The sequence below is a fragment of the Rhea pennata genome, chromosome 16 (assembly GCF_028389875.1).
Source record: "Rhea pennata isolate bPtePen1 chromosome 16, bPtePen1.pri, whole genome shotgun sequence".
NCBI lineage: Eukaryota > Metazoa > Chordata > Aves > Rheiformes > Rheidae > Rhea > Rhea pennata.
Genome location: NC_084678.1, coordinates 1,209,304 through 1,235,354, shown reverse-complemented (window position 1 = coordinate 1,235,354; position 26,051 = coordinate 1,209,304). Strand labels below are relative to the sequence as shown.

General features: G+C 50.7%; 1 protein-coding gene across 2 annotated transcripts in view; it reads left to right on the top strand.

The window, feature by feature from the left end:
• The window catches only part of CHD6 (chromodomain helicase DNA binding protein 6), a 101,735-nt gene that overhangs the window by 17,818 nt on the left and 57,866 nt on the right, over positions 1 to 26,051 (top strand). For both annotated transcript variants that reach the window (XM_062589606.1, XM_062589607.1), the window contains exon 2: positions 12,590 to 12,645. In XM_062589606.1, coding sequence (XP_062445590.1) covers positions 12,613 to 12,645 — 33 coding nt within the window. In that variant the 5' untranslated portion in view covers positions 12,590 to 12,612. The remainder of the gene's footprint in view (positions 1 to 12,589; positions 12,646 to 26,051) is intronic.

Genomic DNA, 26,051 nt, shown 5'->3' with positions numbered 1-26,051 from the left:
TGTTGCATGGTGTTACATGGAAGGGATCTGGCGACTGGTGAACTTCTATCCGCCCGGCCTTTTTTGGATACACTGTGCAATCAGCTGGAATCTCAGATGTGAGAGGCCACCAGCACAGCAAGCAGGGCATCAGCTGAGAGCAACTTGGGTTGTGCAGCCTCATCCCGTTGCCTGCACTTGGAATATATAACGTGTGGGCATGGTTCTCTTCTGCTTGTTACCACGTGCTATGTTTTGAGCTAGTTGGCTGTGGAGATCATAAAGTTTGTGGGCCAGTCTATCTACAGCTAGCTACCATAAGATGCATTTTAAAATAACTCGATTGTAGACGGTGTTGGTGCGCTCTCTGATGGAGCTCTTCTGCTCAGCTGGAATAATCCTTGTCTAATTCTTGGTGTTTTGCAGTAGAAAAATCTTTTGTGGTGCCTCAGGCTGGCTTTTTTGTAAGGTTTCAACAGGAACAGATGTCATTTCTGAGAAAGAGGTTACAGAAGAAGGGAAATTTTGCCTCTCTTATCTGTCCTTGTAAAATCTCAACCAACCTTGGCAAACTATTAGCCTCTGAAAACAAACACTTGTTTTTTTAAAAAAAATCCCCTTTTGTCCCTAAACTGTATCCTCTTTGCAGCTGAATGAAGGAGGGCAGTAACCTGTTACTGTGACTGATTTTTGTGTTGCCGTTAAGTGGTGGAATAGTCTTTCTCTCAAACCTAACCCTTGTTTTCCTGCTGAGTCTTAGACAAGGCCTGGCAGGCATTGCACAGGTGAAAAATTTCTCCCATCTCTTGTCTCTTGGCAGCCCCCACTTTGCTTTGGCAGCCCCTTTCCACCCCACTCTAGTTGCACCTCTGGGCTTTCTTCTTTCGGTGTTACGACTGGGCCTTTGATGAGGTCTGCTAGGCGAAAGAAGTCTCCCAGCCAAGGACCCTTGGCAGCATAAAGTTTTCTTCAACAGCCCATTTCTACTCCCATTCCAACCACAACCCTAGGCTTTCCCTGTCAACCTTAACCCTCATTTTCTATCTGAGCCTTAGGCAAGGAAACCCAGATGAAAAATTTCTCCCCACTCGGGTCTCTCGGCAGCCCCTGCTTTGCTCTGGCAGCCCCTTTCTGATCCCAGTCCATTGCCAGCTTCAGGCTTTCTCTTTCTGCCCAACCCTAACTCTCACTTTCCTGCAGAACATCAGAAAAGCCCCCCCAGTCATTGCCCAGGTGAAAACTTTCTCGTAGTCCAGGTCTCTTGGTAGCCTCTGCTTTGCTGTTGAACCCCTTTCCAGCTCTAATCCCCGTTCAACTTGAAGTTTTCTCTTTCCCTCAACTCTAACTCTACTTTTTTGGGGGGAATGGTAGAGATAGCCCCTAAGACATTGCCCAGACCAAAGATTTTTTTCCCAGCCCAGGGCTCTTGGCAGCCCCTGCTTCCTATGGTAGTCCCCTTGCTCCCCACTCCAACTCCAGGCTTTCTCTTTTTTTCTGAACCCTAGCCCTCATTTTCCTGAGAAGCTATAGGAAAGGCTCCTAGTGCTTCCCTGGACCAAAGATTTCTCCTGGTCCAGGCCTCTTGTCAGCTTCCATTTAGTCTTGCAGCCTCTTTCTAGCCTGACTCACAACTGCAGCTCTAGACTTCCTAGTAGCAGTGCATCCTTGCTTCCTTCTCTCCACAGGGGTGATGAGGACTGTAGATGAGAACTGTAGATAATGGCACAGAAAGGGACCTCCGTCCTAATTTAGGCTTTAGATATGGATTTCAGTATTGCTGCGAGCACCCGACTTTGTTGGGCTAGGCTTTTGCTGTAGAACATGAGCATACAGCAATTCGATTAATAGTGCCTGGGCAACCCTAATTGTAGCATTTTCAGGCTTTTGAGTACTTAAGTATGTATCTTTTCATATCCTTCTTAGATTGTGAGGTGAGGTGGTTGAAATGTAGCCTCAGCCCATCAGCGCTCCTGACCGTGGGCTCCTGGAGAGGAGGGGAGAGGTGCCAGCTCTGCGGGGCTGGGAATAGATGCTACCTGCCACTGGCCAGATGTGGAAGAAGAGGTGGTTCTGAATTGGCATTACACATTGCCATAAAGAATGTCAACAGCTTTATGGGCACAACTAATTTTGCAGCCTGTAAAGTAGTTTTAGGGCTCTCAGGTGGCCTTTAAAGGTGACCTACAAAGTTTTTGTGGAAAAGGAGCAAAGAGCAGGTTGTTGAGTGCCCGTGATAAGAGGTGTGAGTATAGAGCTCAGCCCTGACCCAGCCGGGATAGCTCGGCCCTCTCCATGCACTGCCAGCAACCGTACCTCTCGCTGCTCATGCTCTGGGGCTGGTTTACTGCAGCTGGGAAGGAGCTGCTCTGCGAGGGCAGGTGTAGGTGTGACAGCAATATCAGTGTTTTGCCTCTGGATCTAAGATATTCAGATTTTTCCATTTTCCTTGTGTGAAACTGCAGGCTCGGAGTCTGTTGGGAAACTTCTTTCAAAAGGGCAAATGTTAGGTTAAAACCCTCTTTGAAACCCTTTCCTCTTCTTGGGGCAGACAAGACCGTGAAAGAGCTTAACAAACCTACAGCTTTCTCCTGCCTTGGCTCAGTGGACAGCATTCTGCCTCCCTGCCTGGTTCTGCTCAAGCCCAGCAGCGCTTCCAGAAAGCTGAAAATAGCTAGTGTCATCCCTGGAGCAATTATTTGATCCTCTACAGCTGATCTGAACTATTCTAGGAGCAAAACAGCTGGCCCAAGAAGGCATCGCAGACCAGTGGCTGACTATCTCCCAAACCTTTCCTGGATGGGATGCTGGAATGAGCATGCAATAATCTTGTGATCGGGAGCTGCCTGTCTTCAGCTAGTTGCCTGCTGAAGGGGCACTGGCTGCCACCTTGTTACCAGTCCTCAACCCAAGGCACCCAGCTGCGGAGCATGCTCTCACGGCAGAGGTTGCCATGCAAGTAGGCTGGTCCATGCTGCCTGCAGACATGCTGTTCCCATAGGAACTGTACGCTGAGTGAGTGAACTTCATGCAGAGTTCGCGCTTACAGTGATACAGGGTGATAACATGAGTTTTGGAAACTATTATGCTGGAGTAGGCTTAAGCACCTTCAGTTTTGGAAGGAAGGTTATGAAGAGCAGAGACATAATATCTGGGAGCTTTACGCACTCCTAGCCACTGCATCAGGATTTCTCCCCTGCTTGCTCTCAGCCTGAAGACTAAAAGGTGCATATTTTAGCAAATGTTTTTCCTGGAAGAGTGAAGCAGCAGACATGCTGCTTGCTTTGGTTACAACTAGTTACATGGTAGGTAAATGAAGTATTAGAGGATATCCTTTGGGCCTTTGTTGTCCTTAAGGTTTAAAAACGTGGCTAAGAATGTGCTTCTCCCTTTAAATTGGGGAACTCCTTAGGGCAGTGACCTTGTCTCAATCTTTGAGACAGCTCATAGAGTATGTTTGAGCTTATCTGAGATGTTTTTGATGGATAAAGAGGGATCCTGAAGTGCTGCTTGTTTTTACTGCTGTTTATCAGTTGCAGGCTAGCAAATATTGTGACTACTTTTTGCCAACCAAATCCTAAGAATTCCTTGGTGTCCCATGGCAGTTCATCCTGTAGCTTTGCTGCTTCATTTTTTTTAATGGCCTTGCCATTCTGCTGGTATCGCAGGGTTTCTCTACAGGCCTCACATGGCAAAGCAGTGGCAGGATGGGAGATGGTGCAGACACCTGCGCCTGAGGACCCAGAAGCAGGCTTGGAGGATTCTGCCACAGGTAGCTGTCACTCAGCCCCGCTGTTAGCCCAAAGAGTTCTCATATAATGAATTGCAGCAGTGATGTATTCAGCTCCTTGGGCAGATGAGTGCCTGAGAAAAAGGTCTGTTGGGGCAGCTTAGCCTTGCAGTAACTCCTAGCAAGTGAGAGCTGCAGAGGAGTTGCAAAAGGTCCTCTTGGGCAGGCCCCTGCTTTGGCTAAGCAGCCTGGCTGAGGATGCGACTCCTGGAGCTTAATGAAAGAGCTGAGTGCTTCTTTCTGGGGGGGAGGGGGGATTACAGAGGGTGGTTGAGGAACAAAGGTTGGAAGAACTTTTTTTCTGGGAGTGGCTGCAGGAGACTTGGAGTAGGGACTCCCTTTCTGGGTGGTGTGCTCTGAAGCTAGGTGCTGTGGCAGACATGCTGGGCAGGATCCCCAAGGCGGAAGATCTTGGCTTGTGTGCTCAGAAGGTGCTGGTCTCTGGGCTCCATTGCATTTTCCCAAAAGCTTTTTCCTTGCCCGTTTTCTCCTCTGTGCCAGTGGGGGGAGGAGGGGGAAGGTGTTGTGGGACATCTGCTCTTCCAAGATCTGCAGTGTTCTGCTTCCTCCTCTTTCTGTCTGTGTGGTGTTGTTGGATCTCAAGAGGAGCTCTTCCTTTTTTGTAGTTTGGCACAGCCATCTCTGTGCCCGTGAGCCTTCCCTAGCGCTCTGCATTTGTCCCACTTGCTGTCGAGAAGCCATTCCAGCTCTTGAAAGCATCGGATGCACTGTGGAATTGCTCATCACCCCCCAAGCAGAGCTTTGTCTTGGATTTTCCTGAGAGTTGAGTTCAAAAAGGGCTCACGCCACGTTATTTTCAGCTTCGGTCCTCTCTAGCTTCAGGCTGGCCTTCCTCAAAGCGCAGCTGCAGGCGTGCAGAGGAGCTGCTGAAAGGGCTAGGATCCAGTCGAGTGGGGAGTTCCTCCTGTTTCTGCAGCGTGAAAACTTGCCTGCTCTTTTTAGTCGTCTGCTCAGGATGTTACCAGAGCTGTGCCAGGGATGCTATCACGTGGACTGTGCCGGCAGGGCTTTGCATCATACCGCTTTAAAATAATAGGAGGAGGGAAGCAAGAGAGCCGCCGAAAGCCTGGCTTCCCGTGTCGGCTCTGGCCCTTGCTGGCACTTGGCACAGGGGAGAGCTGGGAGAGGAGGCTGGAGGAGCAGTGGCACGCTGTGTGCCGTATGGGCAGCCCCGGCAGGAGCTTTGATCTTGAGTGGTGCCCCAGCCAAGCTGGGGCTGGAGGCTCAGCTGACCAGCAATTTTTTTTTCTTTTTCTTTTTTTTTTTTTTTTTTGGTGTGTGTGTGTGTGTGTGTGTGTTTTTAAATTACTGAGGAGGGTGTTTGGTGAGAACTGCAGCCAATATGAACTTGTCTTCCTGAAGATCCTGTTGGGGTGTTGTCTGAGCACTAACAACTTTATTCCTGAGCTTCAGAGCTTTTGCTGGAGCCAGAAGATGTACTGCCTGGCTTATTAGGTGTAAAATCTTTGCCTGCTCTGTGGGAGGCTATGTAGAGGGTGCCCTGAACACCTCACTCTAGTAGGTGACAGTTCTGCTGGCCAAGCAGTACTGAGGGCAGGAGGATTGTCTCATCCCAGCCAGAGGTTGGGTTATGGTGTAGCTCCCAGGTGAGAAGAGCCACAATGTGGATGATGGAGAAACCATGGGGCAGTGCAGCTGTGACTGGACTGAGTGTGGAGACCCAGCCTGCAGCGGCACTCTCCTCGTGGGGTAATAGAAATAGAAAACAGCAATAGAACAATCTTGCAGGCACCCTGAGGAGCTGGTGTGGCTGGCTCTGTTGAACGAGCTAGTCCTTCCAGCTTTCTCCACAGTCTGGGTGCAGAAGAAATGCATGTTTCCTAGTGTAATGCTATTGTAGCACATAGAAATGAAGTCCTTGATGTTCGGTTTGTATTGCCTAATTTGTGCCTGCAGTCACACATTGCACGGAAGGGTGAGCGCACAAGCTTGCATTTTACTTGCTCAGAGCTAGATTTTCAGTGCAAGGTGTTCAACAAGCAAGGAACTGGATGCTGTGGGGTGGAGACGTGTTGCATGGTGGGAAATTTGGAATGGCACTTTGGCTCTTGTGCCAAGACACTCCCCTCCTGCTGGCATGCAGCAGGACACAGGCGATGGCAGTCTGTCTTTCCATCAGATAGACTCTTGAAAAGCAACCTTGGCAGTGGCCCATCTGAGATAGCTCTGTGCTAGGCAGCCCCTGGGGCTGCTTCTTGCATGGTTGCAAGAAACCCTCCCCTGTTGCTGTTACAGTGCTCAAAGGGTGGTCCTAGCACACAATCTCTCCTTGGATGCTGTAGTCTGACTGTTGTTTTCCTGTGACTCTTGAATGAGTGAACTTGAATGAGTTAACATGCTACAGTGCTACCTGAGCAGCATGCCCAAGCCTACGCACTTCGTACGCTGCAGCCTGCGTGCCCTGCGAGCACCGTGGGTAATCTAGTCCAAGATGGACTAGTCATGCATGGCTTTAGGCCTAGTGCTGCTACTGCTGTAAAACTTTATTCCTTCTCCTTCGTGCGTTAACTTCTTCCCCTAAACTTGGCTAGCCTGTTTCTGAAACGCGTGTTAAGAGTTCTGCTATGGCCCTGCAAAGTGGAGTAAGTTTTGTAGAGAAGAACTATTTCTTTACAGGCTTATTAGTCTGGGCCACTTCAGTCCTCTTTGCATTTTTTACCAGCTCATTTTCAATCCTCTTTTTTCTCCTCCTCTTGAAGATCAACTTGAGAATATATTCTACCATTTCTAAGGGAGCTGTAAGGGAAAACAGAGGTGAACCAGTCTGCAGGGACACATGCACTGATGGAGCTGCGTGTACAAATGAGATAGGTGATTGCTCCCTGCGAGGAGCTGTAATTGCTTTCACAGAATGCTTGTATATATTTGTGCTGGCAGGACAGGCTATCTGGGCTCCTTGGCAGGGCTCTTTGCATGCCCGCGGGATTCTCGGGGCGTGTGAGCTGCATGCTAGCATTCCTCAACCTCTGAACCGCAAGAAGAAATCCTCCAGCTGCAGAACAGCGTTCGGCCACTCTCACGAGACTGCTGGTAAAAGGGAAAGAGCGCGTGGTACCTGCTCGGTCTCAGGGTGGTGGTAGTTTGGATGGTGACGGAAGTAGAATTTCTGATAACGTTTCTTGCGTGTACTTCAACTCTTGGGAGTGTCTGAGCAGGAGTGACAAGAAACACAGGCATGATTTGGATTCGGTCTTGTGCAGGAATGTCTCATGCTTACAGAACAATAAAAATAAATCTAAAGGAGGAGGATAGTAACCTGATATGCCCCAAATTGTGTAACTGAAAACGTCATTGCTAGCAGTGGAGGCTTTGTAGAGACCGTTCTGCAGTGAGTTGGGCTGCTCTTGTAGCAGACAGCTCCTGAGTGCGTGGTCAGCCTGCAAGCTTGGTGTGACCGCAGGAGCTATGACATGTTAGTGCGCTCGCCGCTTGTGTGAGGTGCACACTGCTAGGGACTTTTAGAAGAGGTAGTACTACAACTTCACCAAGGAGCATTTGCCTGGGCTGTGATAGCCCCGAGCACTGGTGATTGCTTGGTCCTGCAGGTGCTGCAGGCTGGCAGCACTGGTATGGAACATACATCAATTATGTTGGGTTAAAAAGGCATAAAAACTCGAGAGTGAAGAATAAAAACTCCCCATTTGTGACAGTGGCAATAAAGCTGAATTTAACAGCCTGGAGGGCTTACATGATGTGCTAGTGAGAACACGTTGATCTCCATATGAAAACCATAAGCTCATTTAGAAAATTGGGCTGTCTCATTTGAGATTAGTGTCTCTCTTTAATCTGCAAATACTTAATTAGCATGGAAATGACTAGTTAAATGGGGCTCTCAATATATATATATATATATATACATACATATATATATATATATCCACATGCCAGCATGGGAGTGCTCTGTAGCAGGTGGTGTTTGCCTCTGAGATGCAGAACAGGCTCCTGTCTCTGAGGCCAGCCCAGGCTGGATGCTCTAGAGGAGGAAACAGCAGGCCGTGGCATCATGCAGTGATGAATCTTTCTTTTCTCCAGCTAGTCCCCTGACACATGATGGCAGGATATGCTGGCTCCAAGGGGTCATGAATGATGACACTGTGTAAAATGTCCCAGGCTCCCTGATGTCCAGAATCACAGATTGTCAAAGTAGCTCTGGTCAGCTCAGACTTTCCTGCTTCTTCTTTGGGACCACCCCTAGCATGAGACCACTCTTCCTGTGTCTGCTCTGTCTCAGGGCTGGCCTGACCCCGGCTCTGCTCGCTCTGCCAGTGACAGGACACAAATGGAGCAGGTAATGCCCTTGCAGGACTTGGCATCTTCAGGCTAGTGTATGCAGAGGCCAAGAAAGGAAGAAGTTGCAGGTGTTTTCCCACTGACTCTTTGGTAGGCATCTGGAAGAGAGGAGGGTCTACCTGCTCCGTTCCTGCCTGTCCCTTGCTGGCCACAGCCTGTGCTGAGTGTTTGGGGGCACTGGTCTGTCCTGTACCTGTGACAGCGAGTGGCCAGTGGCTAGGGCTCTTGGATGCTTTCTCTGGTACTAGTGGCAGAGGAGAAGGCTCTGATGGCAGCAGTACTCGGTGCTTGGGAAGTGATGGCAGGGATGATGCCAGAGGGACAGAAGCTGATGGGAGCAGAGGCCAGGACTGTGGGACTGGATGGACATGGCTGAAGCAGCAGGATCCAGCAGCCCTTTCCTTGGGTCTAGAGGGGCTGCTGGGTTGCCCGTGCAGTGGGCGGCTTGCTCGCTGCTACACAAGGCTTTCTGGGATCCTTCTGCCTTTATTGTTCAGCTCCTGGCACCTGTGCGTGTTAGAAGGAAGCCATAGAGAGGATGGTGAGCATGCTGGGACGGAGGCTCCTAAGTGTGTCTGATCTGTAATGTACGTTTTGTTACAAAAACACCTCTCTGACAACCTAGAGCTGGGAGGTAGGAGCAAGGTCTTGTAAGCCAGGGAGTCTGACTGCCAGAGTATGGGATGGAGAGACTTTCCACCTGACCTAGCCTGGTGGCAAGGAACTGGGAGCAGTGTATTTGTCTTGGCTTTTTTTTTTTCCGACCCAAATTGGTGCTGAAGTATGTTCTTGCAGACAATGTCCAAGCCTTTCTCCATCCCTGTCATCTCTTCAGTCACAGCACAACCACCTGAGCGTTCAGCTCTGCTGACCTGGCTCTAGCAGGACTGGGATGGACAGAAGGTGACAGAGACCCTGGCAGCCTTTCTCTAGGCTGTTTGTTTGCCTTGCCCTAAGCTAGGCCAAAAGGCTGCAGCTGCCCTGGTGTGAAGTGGTGAGGGAGGTTGTTTCTCCCTGGCACCTGGGACGGTAGAGTTGGAAGTTGCCAGTGTCCTACTCTCCTGTATTGATATCCTCCTGCCTTGGAGAAGTCTGTGCTGCTGGAGTCTGTCCTGGCACTGTCCCCATGGCTGGGTTGACAGGAGGCTGGTGGAGCCACACGCAGGCACCTTACTGTGATAACGTCGGGGTGTCAGGGCTGAACCTGTAGGACTGAAGGTTACCTTTGCTTTGTGTGAGCTCTGTCCTGGGTGCAGCCGGGGAGCATCCTCTGTGTCTGCCAAATGACAAGCAGGTCACTCGGTTAAGAGTTATGATTCCAGCCCTCTGAGGGTAGGAGGTGATGGTGGAGACCACACAGCTTGCCAGGGCCTGTGGGTGGGGAAGGGAAGCAAAGCTGAGCAGCAGGGAGGTGATCACAGGCACTTTAATGATGAAAAGAAAATAAAGAGCAGGAAGAGAGTGCTAGTGTCCTGCAGGGGTTGGAGGTCCCAGCATCTATCTTCTGGGCTATGCCAGAAGAAAATCTGCAAGTGAAAAGCTGAGAAACTTCCTGCCTTGGGAGGCAAGAGGGACCTGAAAGGCACCAAAGCTGTAGGCCTGTCTAGCCAGCGATGTGGGAGAGCCTCAAAATATGTTCAACCAGAGGGATCTGGGGCCTTGGAGTCCTTAGCAGAGCTTGCTGGGCAGAGGCAGAAGAGAAGTGCCAATGTGAACTGTGAGGCTGCAGTCTTGGGGCATGAAGGACTGAGTTGGGGAGCAGGAGCCCAGCCCTGCCTTCAGGCTCAGGAGGAAGAGTGTGCATGAGCTCCTGAGCACCTGAGACTCACAGGAGGAGTTCACGGTGCCTCATGGCTCTTCTCTTGCCTGAAGCTGCCTTCCCAGGGATAAGGAGCAGCAAAAGGGGCTTGGTTTGAGAAGTCTGCAGTCGCTGTGCTATTACTGTGGGGTGGACTGTGAGCAGCTGGTGGATGTTGGGGCTAGCTTTCTCCACAACAGATGATACAACTGGAAGCTTAGATCTGCTGGGGGATGCAAGTGACCTGTTGGACGTGAGCTGGACCTGATGGGGTGAAGGCCGACACTTGTTCACGTGCAACTGGCAAGGAGGGGTAAGCTGAGCACCTTAGAGTGTCCTGCGTGTATTACATGGTTGCAGCCTAGAGGTCTTCATGAAAGCTGAACAAAGCCCATATTTGTAGTATTTGGCTCTGAGTAAACCTTCAGGATGCTCTCTGCTGGAGCCCAATAGGATTGTTCTGAGCTGCAGCAGTTGTTTGTTCTGAAACTTCTGGCTGGTCCTGGAGGGAGAGCAACACCACTTAAGCTTCTAGCATTTTCCCTGCTAGTCGCAGCTTGTTGTCCTCTGGGCCCTTCTGGGGCACATTGCACAAGAGAATGAAAGGGGCTGGCAGGCTTATTTATAAGTCATGGGAAAGTTTTGCATCATCCTGTCTGCAGGTGCTATCAAAATTTTGCTCACACAGCTGGTGGCACTGGGTGCCTGGACTTGCTGCCACCAGGCTTCACTGATGTGTGGGACGTACTGGACTGGCAGGTGCTGGACAGTGGGGATCACAGAAGCCTTTGCTGCTTCTCCTTGGTGGGACGAAAGCTATGGAGGTCAGGGTGGATCAGAATCTGACCCCTCTTGTGTTGATCTGAGCGTTGCCCATCTGTAGGGCCTGTTGGGCTCTCCTGCTTTGGGAGCGGCGCCCCAAGAGAAGCTCTGGGTCAGAGATGGGGGGCAATGTCTCTGGATTTTTGTAATGCCCTGAACATTACAAAAGGCAGCCCATGCCGGGAGGGAAGCCGTGATGAAGGGGCAGTAAGCGGGTCGCTGGGCCTACAGCAGCTTAGCACCGTTTGCCCACAGATTGTGAGCAGTACAAAGTGCACCCTCGTGCCAGGCTTGTGTGACAGCTGCTGTAGCAAGGAAGGCTCTTGCCTTGTTGACAGTTTGCTTAGAATAGGGTTCGCATGGTATGGAAGGGAAACTAGAGGCAGATGTTTGTGGGATTTGTGTCTAAAACACTTGTCAAATACTTCTGGACTCTTTGGCTCCCATTGCTGGCACTGAGGGAGCAGACAACTGCGGAGGGCAGCCCCTCCGTCCCCGACGAGCATCTGCTGCCTCGGGCAGCGATCTCTGGGCCAGACCTGACAGCTCTGCCGGGTGTATCGTGGCTGAGGCTGCTTCAGGAAGGGCACGTGACTCTAAGCTGCCCATGTCCCCTTGACTGTCACAGCTGGTGAGGGCGTCTGTGAAGGGGAGCTGCAGCGATCCCTGTGGAGCCTGGGGTTGGTACCGTCTCCTTTGCTGATCCCCCTGCCGTGGCAGAGCTGCTCGTGGGCTTTCCTGATGAAGCGCCAGTAGAAGGGAAAGCAGTGAGGTTGTGTTTCTCGTGCGTCTGACAGTTTCCAGCTGTCGCCTGGTCCCCAGAGAGATTGGGCTTGGGCACACGTGTGTCTGCTCAACAGCCTGTGCCATCTTAGTGTTGTGTGTGACCGTCATGGTGGCCACTCTGGATCTCGTGTCTCTGCCTTCAGTTACTCTACTGGTGCCTGTGGGGAACCTGTGGCCATTGAGAAGAGTCCAGCCAAGAGGCACTTCTGGCCAAGCCTGAACACAGTCATTTTGTGCAGGGTGCTGAGCCCATGGTGTAGAGAGCATGGTGGGGGCAGGTTTTGCCCCAGCGAGATTTCTGGGTGCTGTACAGCTGCAGGTCCATGGGGTCCTCACCAGTGCCACACTGTGTTGTAGCGCATGGGCAGCAGCTGGCTGGCACTGTGAAGATAGAGGTCTCCAGCAATACTTCTCCAGAATAAGTTTCTTGCACTCCTTTCCCAGGAGGAGTGAGCAGAGCTTGCTGCAGAGCTGTCCCCACTGATGCATGTCTCTGCAAGGGAGAGGAACACCATAGTAAGGTGCGTTTCCTACCCCCTTCCCAACCAGAGCAGCACACAGAAGGGGCATCCCTCACCTTCCTTCTGCAGGAGCAGGCTTTCCCTGCCATGCTGCTCCAACGTCCCTTCCCTGATGCTTCTCTTTGTTCCTGCTGATTGGCAGAGGCTGGTGCGTTTGTTGCTTTCCTTTTCTGCTGCAGGATTGGCAACATCTGGTGCATCTCTCAGTGGTGTCCTTTGTGGTATGTAGGCTCTGGAGGGTGTCTCTACTGGCCCTGTGTATTTTGCTTCATGCTGGGACTGCGAGTGTGAAATTTGTCTTCTCCGACTGGGGTCAAGTAGCACCATGCTGCTTGGAGGCATACAGTAAGGGCGTTTTTGTGGCTCAGCAGAGCGGATGTCCACTCTGTGGCAACCTGTGGGCTCTCATTTATGGAGAGCATTTAATTCCTGCAGCTTAATTGCTCTGAGGGACCCAAAGTTGGTTGGCTCAGCGTCTTGGAGGGATGATGTGGAAGATCTAAATACCTCAAGTTCACCAGTCTCTTTACCGTGATTTTTTTTTCTTTGTGTTGTGTCTTGCAGAAATAACATTCATCCGAGATTTGATGATAATGAAAATACAGAAAAAAGAAAAGCAGGTTTGTGACCCTCTCTCTTTCTTCTAACCCGATTGGCAAAGCTTTGGGATCTTGCCCTATGTGTGAAAGGCTGCAGTTTATGTGTGGTGGGAAAGGGGGTCTTTGCATTTCCTGTCAGGGCCTCAGCTTTGTATGTTGAAATGTGACCCTGACTGCAGCTTGAAGTAGATAAATCTCAGCCTGGGCAATTGAACAAGGTGGATTTTATCTTCAGTAACGGTAATTCACTTGATTTACTCTTGTTTCCTTGTAAGAGCATCCCTTCTTTTCCCACAAAGTCACCAGTATTGGTTCTTGTTTGAATCTCATGACAAGGGGATTAAAATAGAGCCTTTGAACGTGATTACTGCTAATAATAGTTCTCTGAGACTAACAGCAATAGAGAAGTTGGGGAAGAGCACTTCTGCGGGGCTGCAAGAGCTTGGTCAAAGGATCTTCCCTTGCTCCAGAGTAATCCCATCCCACCAAGAATCTTCCCTTGCTCCACAGTAAACCCATCCCACCAAGCAGCCATCTCTGAAGTGCTGCATCTGATTAGACTTACCTGCTTTTTCCAGAGGAGATTCATGAGCTAGTAGTCTTTGTATTAAGTGCATACACAGGAAAAAACCTGACCATTGGCCCTCCGATAAAGCGAAAAAACGTGTTACATGTATGGAGACTCTCTCTGCCTGCAGGGGTGAAATATGGCTGGAGGTATAAAACAAACCAGTCTACCCTGAGCTGATTTGTGTCTGTGCCACTTTTAATGGGAAATCATTAAACAGAACACTTAGTTAAGGGATAAATCTGTTGGAGAGCACGAGCTGGTGCCTCTTCTAGCCTGTTCTAAAGCAGTGTCTTTGCACTGCTTAGGGCAGCGCAGATGTCTTTGTGATAGCAGGTTAACAGGGAGGAAGAAGGGAGGGAAGGATTTGGAAAACATGAGCGTGTTGCTGCCTATTGTTGCAGGCCTGCAGCAAGCAAAATGCTATGAAGATAGAAAGGTGTGTGTACAGTGAACCAGTATTGTAAGAAATGATGAGTTTAATAGTGTCCCAAGAACACTGTAAATGGGCAGAGCCAGTCTCAAGCTGAGGAGGAAGGGAGCACAGCAGGTCTTTCTTCCCAGTGCTGCTGGATCACTCCTGCCTGGGCAGGGGGAGAAGGCCTGAAGAAGAGTGGAGCGCTTTTGGGCAAAGGTGAGTGGTACCTTCCCTCTGGTAATGAAACCCAGGTAAGAAATTCCCACCACTCTATTGGACTAATGCATCTATTTTTGACTGCTCTGTAAATGGTATTGCTGAAATGATGATGGTTTTAAACACAGCAAAAATATCCTCCCCCAGCATTTGGAGATTTTAGTTGTCTTAGTTGCCAAAATGTTTTGTGTAACTATGCCTGTAGATAGAGGCTTGGGAGAAGATAAACTCATGCCAGTGTGGGGAGGCAGGGGTAAGGATTGAATTTGTTATCTCCTGAACTCTCTGAACCAGGAGCAGTGTTGGAGAATCCTTAGTTAGGTTTGAGCCTCTTGTCTTTGTGGCTCTGGTGCGGTCTCGGGTCCAGCTCCTCTCTAGTTTGGAGCAGACTTCCTTAAATTTTGTCTGAAAGTGAGGCAACAGGGTGCTGCAGGGCTACAGCCCATTTTCTGCCCTGGGTGAACATCCCAGCTTTGCAGTCAGTGGGAAGGCAGCTAGGCAGCCCTGCTCATCCCTCTGAGACATGCTGGGCAGCGGGGCTGTATGTGCTGCTCCAGGGCGTGAGAGCCAGGAGGACCACAGAGCCTGTTGTCCACATCAGAAGGTCTAGCTGGCATCTGACAGGGGAGACTGGCTTGTTCTTCCTTGTGTGTCCCTAGAAGTGCTTCTAGGATGGAGACGCTACTGCCTGACCTTTCTTTTCCTGTAGCAGCTACTGTGCAGATGCTGTCTGCTCCCTGGCCTGCCTGAGCAGAAGACTGTGCCTGCGGGCTGTAAGGTGTGACAGCAGTACCTGCTTGGGCTGGGACAGGTTCATGTCACAGAGTCTCCTGGAAGGTCTGAGCTGTTGTTAGAAATATCCCTGTGGATTCAGTGGTTGGAAGAAGACCTGGCCAAGCAGGGCTTCCAGGGAGATTTTGAAATGTTGGAGGGGATGGCCATTTGGGACTTCTCTGGGGTTGGTGGCTCCCTGCCATACTCTCTCCAGAGCCTGATGGGCAGTGTTGGAGATGCTAGCAAAACCATCCAGAGGTGCCATTCCATAGCCCCCTGGGGCTAGATGCCTGAACCCAGGAGCTGCCTATGGTGTGTACACAGACTCGCCTTGTGGCACCCAGGGAGTGCCATTGCCTACAAGAGTTCGTGGAGCAGCATCTCTGGAGAAGATGCCATGCTTGTGTGGTTCGCAGGACTCTTGAGGGCTGCAAATTTTTGTAGGTGTTGGTGTCTGCTAGCCATTCATCTCCAGAACCTCTCTCTTGGTCTTCGGCCTGTAAGTGCATACTCAGGCCTACATGTATGCAGGGAGCTGTGAAGGCTCTGCAGAGTGCTGGCACCCTTCCTCTGGGGAATGGTTCTGGACTTGCTTTCTCCTCTCCCAGGTCCCCTCCATGGTTGCCCTGAGCAAATGCCTTGTCCTGCCCATGTTACAACCATTGCCAGTGAATTGCAAAGTCCAGGTTAGGGAGCAGGGGTCTTGCAGTGGGCTCTCCTGGGAGGAGCTCTTCTCTGTGCCGCATCAGTGCCCCTTGCAGCAAAGCCACCCTTGGTGGATTGGGGCTGTTTGTCATTCAGGGTACTGTCAACTGGTGCAACAGCTGAGGGGCTGTTATTAATGTGGTCAGGGTCTATGTTTGCATGACTCTTTTTCCTCAGTAATGCATGAAAATCTGGTGGATTTGTCACTAAGCTGTGACTAATTTGTGAAACCTGTCACTTCCCTCGTGACTTACAAGGCTTCGTGCCAGGGCGCCTTGTCTGCTAGCGGAGGTGGGATGGGGGAGAACTTGCCTTACTCCCCGAGAGAGCAGTGACAAGCAGTGGATTTTCTTTGAGAGGTTCTGTGGCTTCCACGGCATGTTCATTCCCTGGGTTCTCTTTGCTGGCACAGAGCACAGAAGGCTCCATCCTGTTCCTCCTTGGGCACTAAGGGGTCTCCTCTTGTTTATTTCTGCCAAGCTCTGACTTGTTGAATAACCTGAGAAATATCGAACTAAAATAAATCTAGTTGTCCCACAGTGCTTGTAAATCTCCTTATTTTACAGATATGGAAGTGCCCCCTCCCTGCCACACAGATTTTAAGAGCAGAGCAGCATTTCTGGGCTGCAGGAGTGGGAGGGGATTGGAAGCAGTGTGATTCATTAGCTCCTGCTTTCTCCCGGAGGGCTCCTGTGCTTTTTAAGCTTGAGCTTGGAAGCGCTGGGAATGGCACGATCCTCTGCGCTGTGTGGCTGGCAGTGTGAGAAGGCAGCGGGGGACAGGCCTGGGACTGCTGCTGTGTACCCTTTGGGCTGGGAACACGTGGGGCAGGGTGAACCCCTCCTCTGGGAGCTTTGTGTCCTGCTGCGCATCTGAGGGAGGCTCTGTTTGCCTTTGCTCGAAGCGCTTGCTGTATAAAATGAAGGCTTTTCCTGGATTTTATGGGTGTTTTAATGAAACATGAGCTTTGATGTCTCATTTGCTGCAAGCCCTGGCAAGGGGTGTTACTAGAGCTCACCAAGGGCTGGCACAGAGCCGTTCTGAACAGCAGCGGAAACTATTGCAAGGGGAGCTGTGGCTTCCCGGCACAAGGGCCCTTGTGGCTGTATCCAAAGCCATGTCCATGGGCTCCTGGCATACCTTGGACTCTTTTCTGTTCTGCTGAGGGTGTCCTGCTTGCACCCAAGTCTGGTAAGGAGCAGCAGCTCAGGTGTTAAGTCTCAAAGGGGAGGGGGAGGCCATAGGAGCAGAGTAGTGAGCTGCAGAGGCATGCGTTGCTCATCCACCCTGAGCCAGGACTACTTACCAGCTCATCTAGAGGCATGCTCCTGGGAGCTCCCTGCTCACCCTGAAGACACTTGTGGCTCTCTACATGGTCTCCTGGGCAAAGTGCAATTGATTCCAAGGCCATGGCTTAAGAAAATGGTGCTCCTTTCTCTCTTGGGCCGTTGCAGTGCGGGGTGGGTTTCCTGCAGGCAGGAGTGCATTCGCTCACCACTCAGTTTGCAAGGCAGAGCTGTGTGCACAGGAGCAAACACATACACGAGTTCCTGCACAGGCTTCTGCCCCAGGCCCTCCCATTTCTGTGTTTCCCTGCCTTCCTTCCCTTGTTGCCAGAGAGGACTAACTTGGGAGGGAGCAGCCTTCGCTCTGCCCCTCCTGCTGTGCCCTGGGCTGGGGCAGGGGGTGCGCGTGTGCCCATTGCCTGTGCTGCTGGGGCTGGGTCGCTCACAGGACGGTGCTTCTCCGCTGTAGTTGCTGCGAGGGCTGCATCTTGGCGAAGTGTCTTGGGAATGGAGCCAGGCCCCACCTCCGTCACGCACATCCCATGGTGACTGCAGCGCCTGCACAGAGACATAACGGAGGGTGGCACTTGTGTATTTTTAGCTTCTACTGCATTGTATTAAGAGCTGGAAACAAGGGGTTTGGACACCCTGTGACTAGAACACAACAGCCTATGCTGTGCACGCTGCTAGTGGGGATTGCAGCTGCTAGAGAGGGTGAGTGAACAGCCTGTTAAAATGCTGAGTATGGAAAAAGCTGCATTTTCCACTTCCATCATGGTGCTCTGCAACTAGTCATATTGATGGACGAGGCCGGTGGCTCCCAGCACAGCCACCTCCGACGGGCAGAGCTGAGCGATCGTGCACATCTCAAGATGCTCTCACTGTGAAGACTGGCCTGCCAGCATGATGGTAGCTTTGCTGGTGGGTTCAATCAGTGCTGTGGACAGAAATCTAGCAGCTGGGGCGCTGGGCATCCTCCCCATGTGCAGGGCAGATTGGTGGGAGTTGAGCTGGCTGGTACCATGTCCTAGCCACAAATGCAGGGCTCCCACAGAGGCATCCTGCTTCTCCTGGAGAACTTCAGGAAGGCTCTGATCTATGCTGAAAGGGGTTTGCCTGATGCTAGCATTTCCACCCTACTGAAAAGTGCTGCTGTGTACAGGATGGCATGTTGTGCGGCACACACTGAGGCTGAGGGCAAAGTTTCTGCTCTGCTGCAAACGCTCTGCTTTTCCAGGGAGGAAAGCTTCAAGGGCTTGGAACAGGGCCTGGAGGTGCAGAGTGGGGCAGAAATGGAGGCCGTTGCTCCTCTCCCCTTCCCTCCCCCAAACTCTCCTGGAACTTGTGGGGCTTGGGTAAGGAGTAGGAGCGATGCTGGCAGACAAGGGAAGTAGCTATTCCCATCGCCGCTGGTGTAACATCCGCTTCCTCCCCAGTACTCCCGGTTCATGGTCGCTTTCCTGTTGGTCTGTGACTGCTGTCGTTGGGATGCGGGGGAGACGTTGCTACCTTTCCTGGTATTACATGAGGAGTGGTTACACCTTGTGATGAATGCCATCTTTCCTGGCCAAAAGGTGATGCCAGACTCCTCAGACGAGGGCTTGGGAGCCCAGGACCCCAGGAGGCAGAGAAGATAATGTGACCGTGGCCAGAGACGTCCTCTGGGCTGCGTGACAGTTCCCCCCTGCTCTCTGACTGTGCGGGCAGCGCAGGCTTTTCTACTCCTTCCAGCCAAGCCTGACCTTCTGCTGCACCCTCCAAGGTGCTTGGGCCGAGATTTCTGTGTTCTCCTTCTTACCTGCTTGCTCCTTGGGATTGTCATCCCAGGCTCTCTGTCCCACTCTGGCTTCTGCCTCAGTGAATCCTGCGTGCCCCGGGCAGGCAGCCACTGAGTTCTACTGAGATACCTGCTCAGCAGAACTCTGCTGTTTCTAGCATGTGCCCCTGTGTTTCTGCAAACCTGGAAGGGGTTGAAGGGAAGATCTGGTGGTGCTGCAAGATCCTACTGGGTCCGCTTTGCTTCTTGACATCTCTGTGTGTGCCTGGCTGTCCTTGCTGCTTCAGACCCCTCCAAGGATCCAAGGGGTAGGAGCAGCCACTTTGCCTCCTATCTCCAAGGCTTTTCTCCTAACTCCCAAATGAAAAGGGGGAAGTTGAGGCAAACTGGAAGTGCAAATAAAATAGAACAATTTTATTAAATTAAGGAAATACATCATTAAGGCCCACCATAACCTTGAGTTTGCCCTCTAATGGGGTTGTGCAATTGTAAGTGTTCTCTCTTAGCCTTTACAGCTCTCTGGGGAGATTTAACCCCCCCTCCCGACCTTCTCTTTGACAGTAGTTAGACACGTGGGACAAGACTCAGCTCCAGCTGCTGCTGAGGGACTTGCTTTCCTCTATGAAATACAACTTACAGAGGATTCCTCCAGAAGTAAAAAAAATGTACAATTGTTACGTAAAAATGTATTGCAAAAATGTGAAGTCATTACAGTCCTCACCAAAAAAATGCCAGTTGAGAGACAATTCAAAGGAACAACTCTAAGCCTAAAAAGTGCCCAGGGATTACAGGGACTGCTTGGATGTTGTGTCAGACATTCAGGGAAAATGTGTATCACTCACCAAAAAGTGGAATTCAACCCTCCCCCCAACAACCCAGAAGCAAAAAAGCTTGTGTGATTAGTCAGGCATATAAAAAGACATGTATAAGACATGTAAAGGAGGTTATTCCATATAAAAAGATGTATTTTCTTGATTGACTTTAATTTTAGGAGTTAAAGTAAGAGGAAAAAAAACACACTCGCGGAGTTTAGACGTAACTGAAGAGCACTAAAAGGATTTTTAGGAACCACTTGCTAAAGGTATGAGATTCAGTAATAAATTCTTTTTCAAATCTCTGAAGACTAAAAAACCTGGAGGAAGAGCTATTCAGTAAATAAGTAATTAAGGTGTTGAGTGCTTGTACAGCTGGGGCACTGGCAGAAAAACTCTGTCATGCAGACAGGAACGTTTCTAACCCATCGTAGCCATCCTTGATTGCAGAAGCATCTGAGGGTTGCTCTTAAATTAAAAGGTTTAGTAAAGGCGTTTTTGAGCAAAGTGACACAAGTCACCAGGATTAGGGTAGTATTTGCTCTAGAATTGTAAAGGAGCCTGATGCGATGTTGGGATTTGCTGATAGTGTTGTCACCCATCAGATCATTGGCTGTGGAAGGGAGGATGTAGCAAATGAGATGCAAAGCTTCAAAAAGGGTTTTGGGGTCTTCTGGGAAATTAAAAGGCCAGTAAGTTTCCTCGTGTATTGGATAAATTGTTAGGAATTACAATGAACACTTGAATTAGTATATTTAACAGTGAGAAGACTACAGCGGTGAATAGTCAATGTGGCTTTTGTAAAGCAAAGTCCTGCCTCGCAATCTGCTGTGAGCTTTAAAGATAGTCAAATCGTGTGGGAAAGACTGGTTGGGGCTAATACAGTTCACACAGACTTTGAAGCAACTCTTGAGAAAGTTTTTCACCAAATGCTTTTGAAGAGGATAAGTAATCTTCTGGTAAGAGGACTTCTTGTGAATTAATGACTGCTTAAAAAATAGGAACCAAAGCACAGGAAAAAATTCATCAGCTTTTACAGTGCAGAGTGGGGGAAGGTTACCTGCTGGTTCCTGCAGGTGTTGGTGCAGTTAGGCTCGTCTGGGAAGGCAGGCAGAAAGTGCCTACTGTTTGAGGTGATCTGAGATGCTGAAATGAAAACCAAGTCTAAAGATTTGAAGGAAAATTGTTAGATATGCCAAGTAATGCATATGGGCGAACCAGCCTTGTACATTCACTGGAGGCTGCCCCCCTCCTGGAACAGACTGTAAAACGCTGGAAAGAGGGTTTGGCAAACATCTGCCCTGGGAGCTGTCTCAGAAAGGTATTCAGTGATTAGGAAAGGGAGAGGGAAGAAAGCAGAAACCCTCCTGCTGCTACATAGTCCACCACAACTTTGATAGCATACACATTCCCCTTACTACCTCAAAACTGATTGAGTTAGAAGAGGGACAGAGAAGGATAAGACAGATGATCTGAGAGATGAAACAGCCTGCATTCAAGGAGAGGATGACTTGCCACCTGTGGTTAGCTAGGCAAAGAGCTTGCGTGATGGAGAATGGCAAAACTGGACAGGACTGAGAAGGTAACAAGGAGATCGTTCTTTGTACTCACACCTTGACAACTCAAAGCCACGTAGAAGGATGACAGGATTAAACAACTTAAGTGCTTTCTTTCCAGCACCTAATCAATATGTAGTGCTCAGTACTATCAGGTGGTGTGGAGCCTAGGGTTACAGGTGGTTTCACCTAGCTATGGGCCACAGTGGTCCAGATTCAATCTTGCCTCTTGAACTCCAAAGCCACAGTTTGCCTGATCAGAATTGGAGGCAGAGCACTCTGCATGTCCTGTGCCTGGCCACCTTAGAGTCAGAGCACTGGCCTAGATGGGCCTATTGCTGATCCAGGGCTGCTGCTTTTTAACCAGGCTGAGCTTAGTTTGCCCATGACAGAGCTGTGGCTTCCTCGGTAATAGCTGGCACCACCTGGCTTCTGTCACAAATGTTCTAGGGCTCCCATTTGCCTGGTTCAGGCTCCTGAAGATGAATATATTTCTCCTCCTGTGAAGAGAGTCTGAATATGGTTGTATGTCATTCCTGGCTGTTGCTGCGAGACAGGCATTGTGGCCAGTGGCCATGGCAAAGCAGTGAGCAGCCTGATCGCCCATGGAGACATGTATCCTGGGCCTCCCTGCCAAAGGCTGGAGGCTGCAGGAGCTCCGTCAGGTGCTCTGTCCTTCTTATTGCACAGATCGTTCAACTCCTCACTGTGCGGAAGCAGCGATGGTTGTTCCCTCCTGTGCTGGGACAGCAGATGATACTTCAGAGCCAGCTGCACAGTGACAGTGTGCTCTCACCTGCTGCAGGGGACTAGCTGGGCTTTGGCCAAGTGCTGGCAGGCGAGCTGCAAGTGTGCTTTGAAGCCATGTGGAAGCACAGATAATGCATTCACAGGCTTTTCCTGTCAACTTCTGCTGAAGAGAAGTCAGGATAAACTGAACATCTGCAAAGGGAAGTAGGAAAATCCTGTTCGCTGGCTCACACCAGTGTGCCAGACTCTGACTGCAAATTAGCACAGGGCTGTGCAGTCCTGTGTGGATGGCAGGAGCTTGCCATGGTCACGCAGGAGCATGACATGAAGCCTTTTCCCCTCAAAAGGAGCTAGACAGCCTTGGGTGCAGAAGGCTTGCTGAGACTGGCGGTACCTTGCCCAATAGGTATCTGGAGATACCTACCGGGGAAGTCTTGCCCCTCTGTTCTGCTGCTGCCTGTGCAAGCTGTGGCCGCAAGCTGCTCAGTCCCACATGCCGATGTCTGACCACGCTTTAGTAGCAGGGCCTGTGCCAGAAGCTTATGACTATTCCTGTTGGAGGCAAGTGCTGCAGACTGGTACCAAAACTAGGCTTTGCAGACCTGTCGAGGCAGGCTTGGATGTCCAGGTGCTCACAGGGGGTCCCATGGTGAAGTTAACACTTCCCCTGGTATTGCGGGGTCTGCGTGCCTTTATAAGCAGTCACAGAAATGCCCTTTCGGGTTCGCCTAAGAACCGTAATGTAAATACGATTCAAACCCCACAAAGTAGGTCACAGTTTCAGGCCTGCTCTCCTGACTGCTTCCTTTCCAACCCGCCTCATGTGGTATGGCCTGAGGCTCGTGCCTGGCAGCGGGTATGCCAGGGCTTACGTGTTTGCGTGGTTACTACTCCATGTGGACACCTGGCCCCTGAGGTTTACAGACTTCTTGACTCAGCTGAGTTTGGGATCAGGGCCTGTGTGGGCTTTATAGTCTGGGTCAGGATCCAGCTAGCAGACAGGGGTTGGAGGAGAGTTTTGGTCCAGCTGGCCAGTATGTGGCAGTGAAAATCCTGAGTTAGTTTGGGCACTCTCAAGTGAGTGTTGGCCCCATTCCCTGTCCTGTCCAGATAACGGCATTGGCATGTCCAGCCACAGCAGCCATGTCCTTTCCAGCTTTGCCTACAGTGCTCCTGTTTGCTAGGGCCTGTGGGACTGAGGGCATTTGCTGTCCTGGGTTGTACTTGGGTTCTCCCTGGCCTGGAGCGGGTACCCTCTTCTCCACAACTTCTGCTCAATGGTCAGTGCTTGCGCGATGCAGTCTAGCATGGAAGAAGCCCTGCAGCCAACAGCTGTGTGTACAACTGGTGCAAGTCTCCAACTGTTCAGTCAGGGCAACAAGAAGTGTTTGTTTTCTGGGAAGATCTGATGCATGCAACAAGAGAGACCCACATTTCTACACTTAGCAATCATGGCTCAGCTCCCCCAGCCCACCAACTGTCAGACTGAGCTACTCCAGATGCTTGGCACAACTCCTGCTCTTCTGCTATGGGTGAGCAGAGGAACTCCTCTCTAGAAGGGCAGATGACATCTCCTGCTGCAGAACAGCACCAAATTTGCAGTGTCCAGATCCATTGCTCTTTGGGAGGTCTATCTGCAAGCTAGCAGCCTCTTCTGAGACTCAGGGCTACAAGCCATGACTGGGAAATAGTAGATCACCCTCCTGCTGTGCTAGGATGCTGAAGATTTGCTTTATGTCTGGTATCTGCACTTGGCTGCTATTCAGCGCAGAAGCAAAAGGAGATCGAGCCTCTTGGGGCTCTGTAAGCTTTGTAGCTAATCCAGTAAATTGTTCCAACTGATCCCTAACTTGAGCAGCTTGGAAGATCTGAGGAATAAAAAGGCTGGGGCTGGGGCTGATCCTGTTACTCAGCCTGTTGGCTTGGAGACAACATCTGTAGTGCTGTTTTTCTGCCTGCACAAAGTAGGTTCGTTGTAGTTGCTCAAGTGTGTTTCGACTGTTTGTCCATGTGTTAGGGTGACTACAGTGGTCTGTCCTGAGTCACCTGAGCAAACTGGCTGTGGGGGCCAAGGTATTGTGCTGGAGAGTGCCACGTACAGACAGAAACACTGTAGTACAGCCTGCCCAAACGATGCCACGTGTACAGGGAGCCCAGCTCATGAGTGGCTCCAGGAACTTCTGGAATCTTTTCCTTCTTGCAGTCTCTTTCATTAACTGCTTCTCTCTTATCTGAATTAGAAATCAGAGTGTACAGAGTACCCTTCACTTGGACCACCATGAATGGACTCCAGCTCTCAGGCCTTAGGATGTAAATATTTACATACTATCATGCTGCTCTGGAATATCTAAAGAACTGAATGATGTTGGGACTGCACAAGGTCAGATCATCGTTCCTGGCTGTTGAAGGTTGCTTCAGGACATGTCACAACCTTAGCATCAAGGAAGTGGCTGGTGAAGGGAAATAGCTCTCATGGTTCCTGGCATGGGGCACCCCGTGTGGAGACCGGACGCAGCATGCCAGGGGTAACTGCCACTGCCCCAGTGAAACACAGTGACCCCTATGGCTCTTGACAGCCGCGCTTGCAGGAAAGGTGGCATGGTTGGGTTGGGCTGTGCATTTCAAAGAAGCAGCTTCTGTGATATTTGGAGGGATCAGCCTTTGGGGGAAAATGGGGCATGTTGATGTTTTGTGAATGATGAAAAGCTGTTACCTGTGAAAAACATGTTAGTTTTCACCAGCTAGTTTTGGACCTGCTGGCAAGAGTGTTGGCCTGGCAGCTCTGAAGAAGAGGGATCTCTGATTTCTCTCCTAGGAGGCAGAGGGTCCGCTGTATCATCTGGAGTAGCCTTTCCTCCAGAGCAGAAGTCCCTGCATGGTGGGGCAGGCCTGGCAGAGGCTTGTGGCATGTTTCATGTGACAGCCGCCAAATCCCCACCTTTCCAGTGACCAGCTCTCGAAGAGGCAATGGCTTGGCTGAAAGCGTAGGCATGGAGAAGTGCTCCCTGCACTAGCAGGCTCTGGGAATGGGATCTAACGAGTAGAGTAGCTGAAGTGGAGCCCGACGTATCAGCCTTGCTGTGAACAGCCATGTTTCTGCCTGGCCTTTTGCACAGCCCTTGCTCTCTCTGTTTCTGGCAGCTGCTTTGAGGGATGTTTCTGGTCGCATATCCTGTCCCAGTTCTGAAACGCCATGCGCTGCTCCCTTTCTCAGGAGAGCGTTGGTCTGCTTTGTGGCCCCAGTGTCTGCGGGAGCTTTGCCAGCCCCACTGTCGCAGGCTCCTCATGAGGAGCTGGAAGTTGCTGTTGACAAGCCTGGGCCTCTTATCGCAGACGCTCCTTCTGCCTCTTCAGTAGAGCTGGGTGTTTAGTGCTGTTTTCTGTTTGGGCCTGCTGTGGCGGAGCATGTGGGGGAGGCAGCTGAATTCCTTTCAGTTTTTAGCACTGGAAAATTTGCAGGAAGCGAACAAAGAGCAGGATCAAGAAGAGCAGATCTGTTGTCATGGGCTGGAGAGAGTCCAGGGCACCAGAGCAGCTCCCAGGGAAAGGTGCCCTGCATTTGAGCCCTGAGCTCTGCTCCAAGCAGGCTGCCTCCTGCCTGCCCCAGGCCTTTATGGGACCTACTTCATGTTGCCTTCTTCAAGCAGGAGGCTACAAGGCAGGTTTAATACCCTCTCTCCCTGTCCTACTGGGACAATCTCTGGCTCTGAGCAACAGGCAGAAGATGGCCTGAGCATGCGGGTCATTCAGCAGCTCTGAGTCTCAGCAGAGGAAGGTGCTGGAGCACGAGATCAAAGCCAGAGCTGTGCTGGGGGGAGGAAGAGAGAGGCCAGAGGCCTCCTCCCTCAAACTGCATAGGGCTGGTGGTGTGGGAAACCAGAAGGCCTCATTCTAACCTTCCCTGCTGGGTAACTGCCCATTTGCCAGCCTCCATCAACTTCACCTTTGAGAGACACGGAGCTACTGGAGCGAGTCCAGTGAAGGGCTACTAAGATTATTAGAGGACTGGAGAGTCTGTCATATGAGGAAAGGCTGAGAGAGCTGGGACTTTCAGCCTGGAGGAGAGAAAACTCAGGGTGGGGGAGGGGAATCTTACCAGTGTGTATGACTATCTAAAGGAGGGTGTTAGAAGAAGAGGCCAGGCTCTTTCCAGTGGTGGCCACTGACAGGATGAGAGGCAGTGAGCACATACTGAAACATAGGAAGTTGTGTGTGAATCTAAGGGAAATTTTTTTTTTACTGTGAGGATGACTGAGCACTGGAACAGGTTGCCCAGAGAGATTATCCTGTAAATATTCAAAATCCACCTGGACACAATCCTGTGCAGTGTGCTTTAGGTGACCCTGCTTGAACAGGCGGTTTGGACTAGATGATCTCCAGAGGTCCCTTCCAACTTCAGCCATTCTGTGATTCTGTGATCAGGCAGGGTAGGGAGGTCCTGGCACTTGACCTGTGTGAGGTTCTGCACGTGATGGTCATTAGGCCTTAGTGATAGACCTTGTATATTCAGGGATAGAAACCTTGCAGAGCACAGTACCCAGACATTTATGGCCTTGCTGGGACTG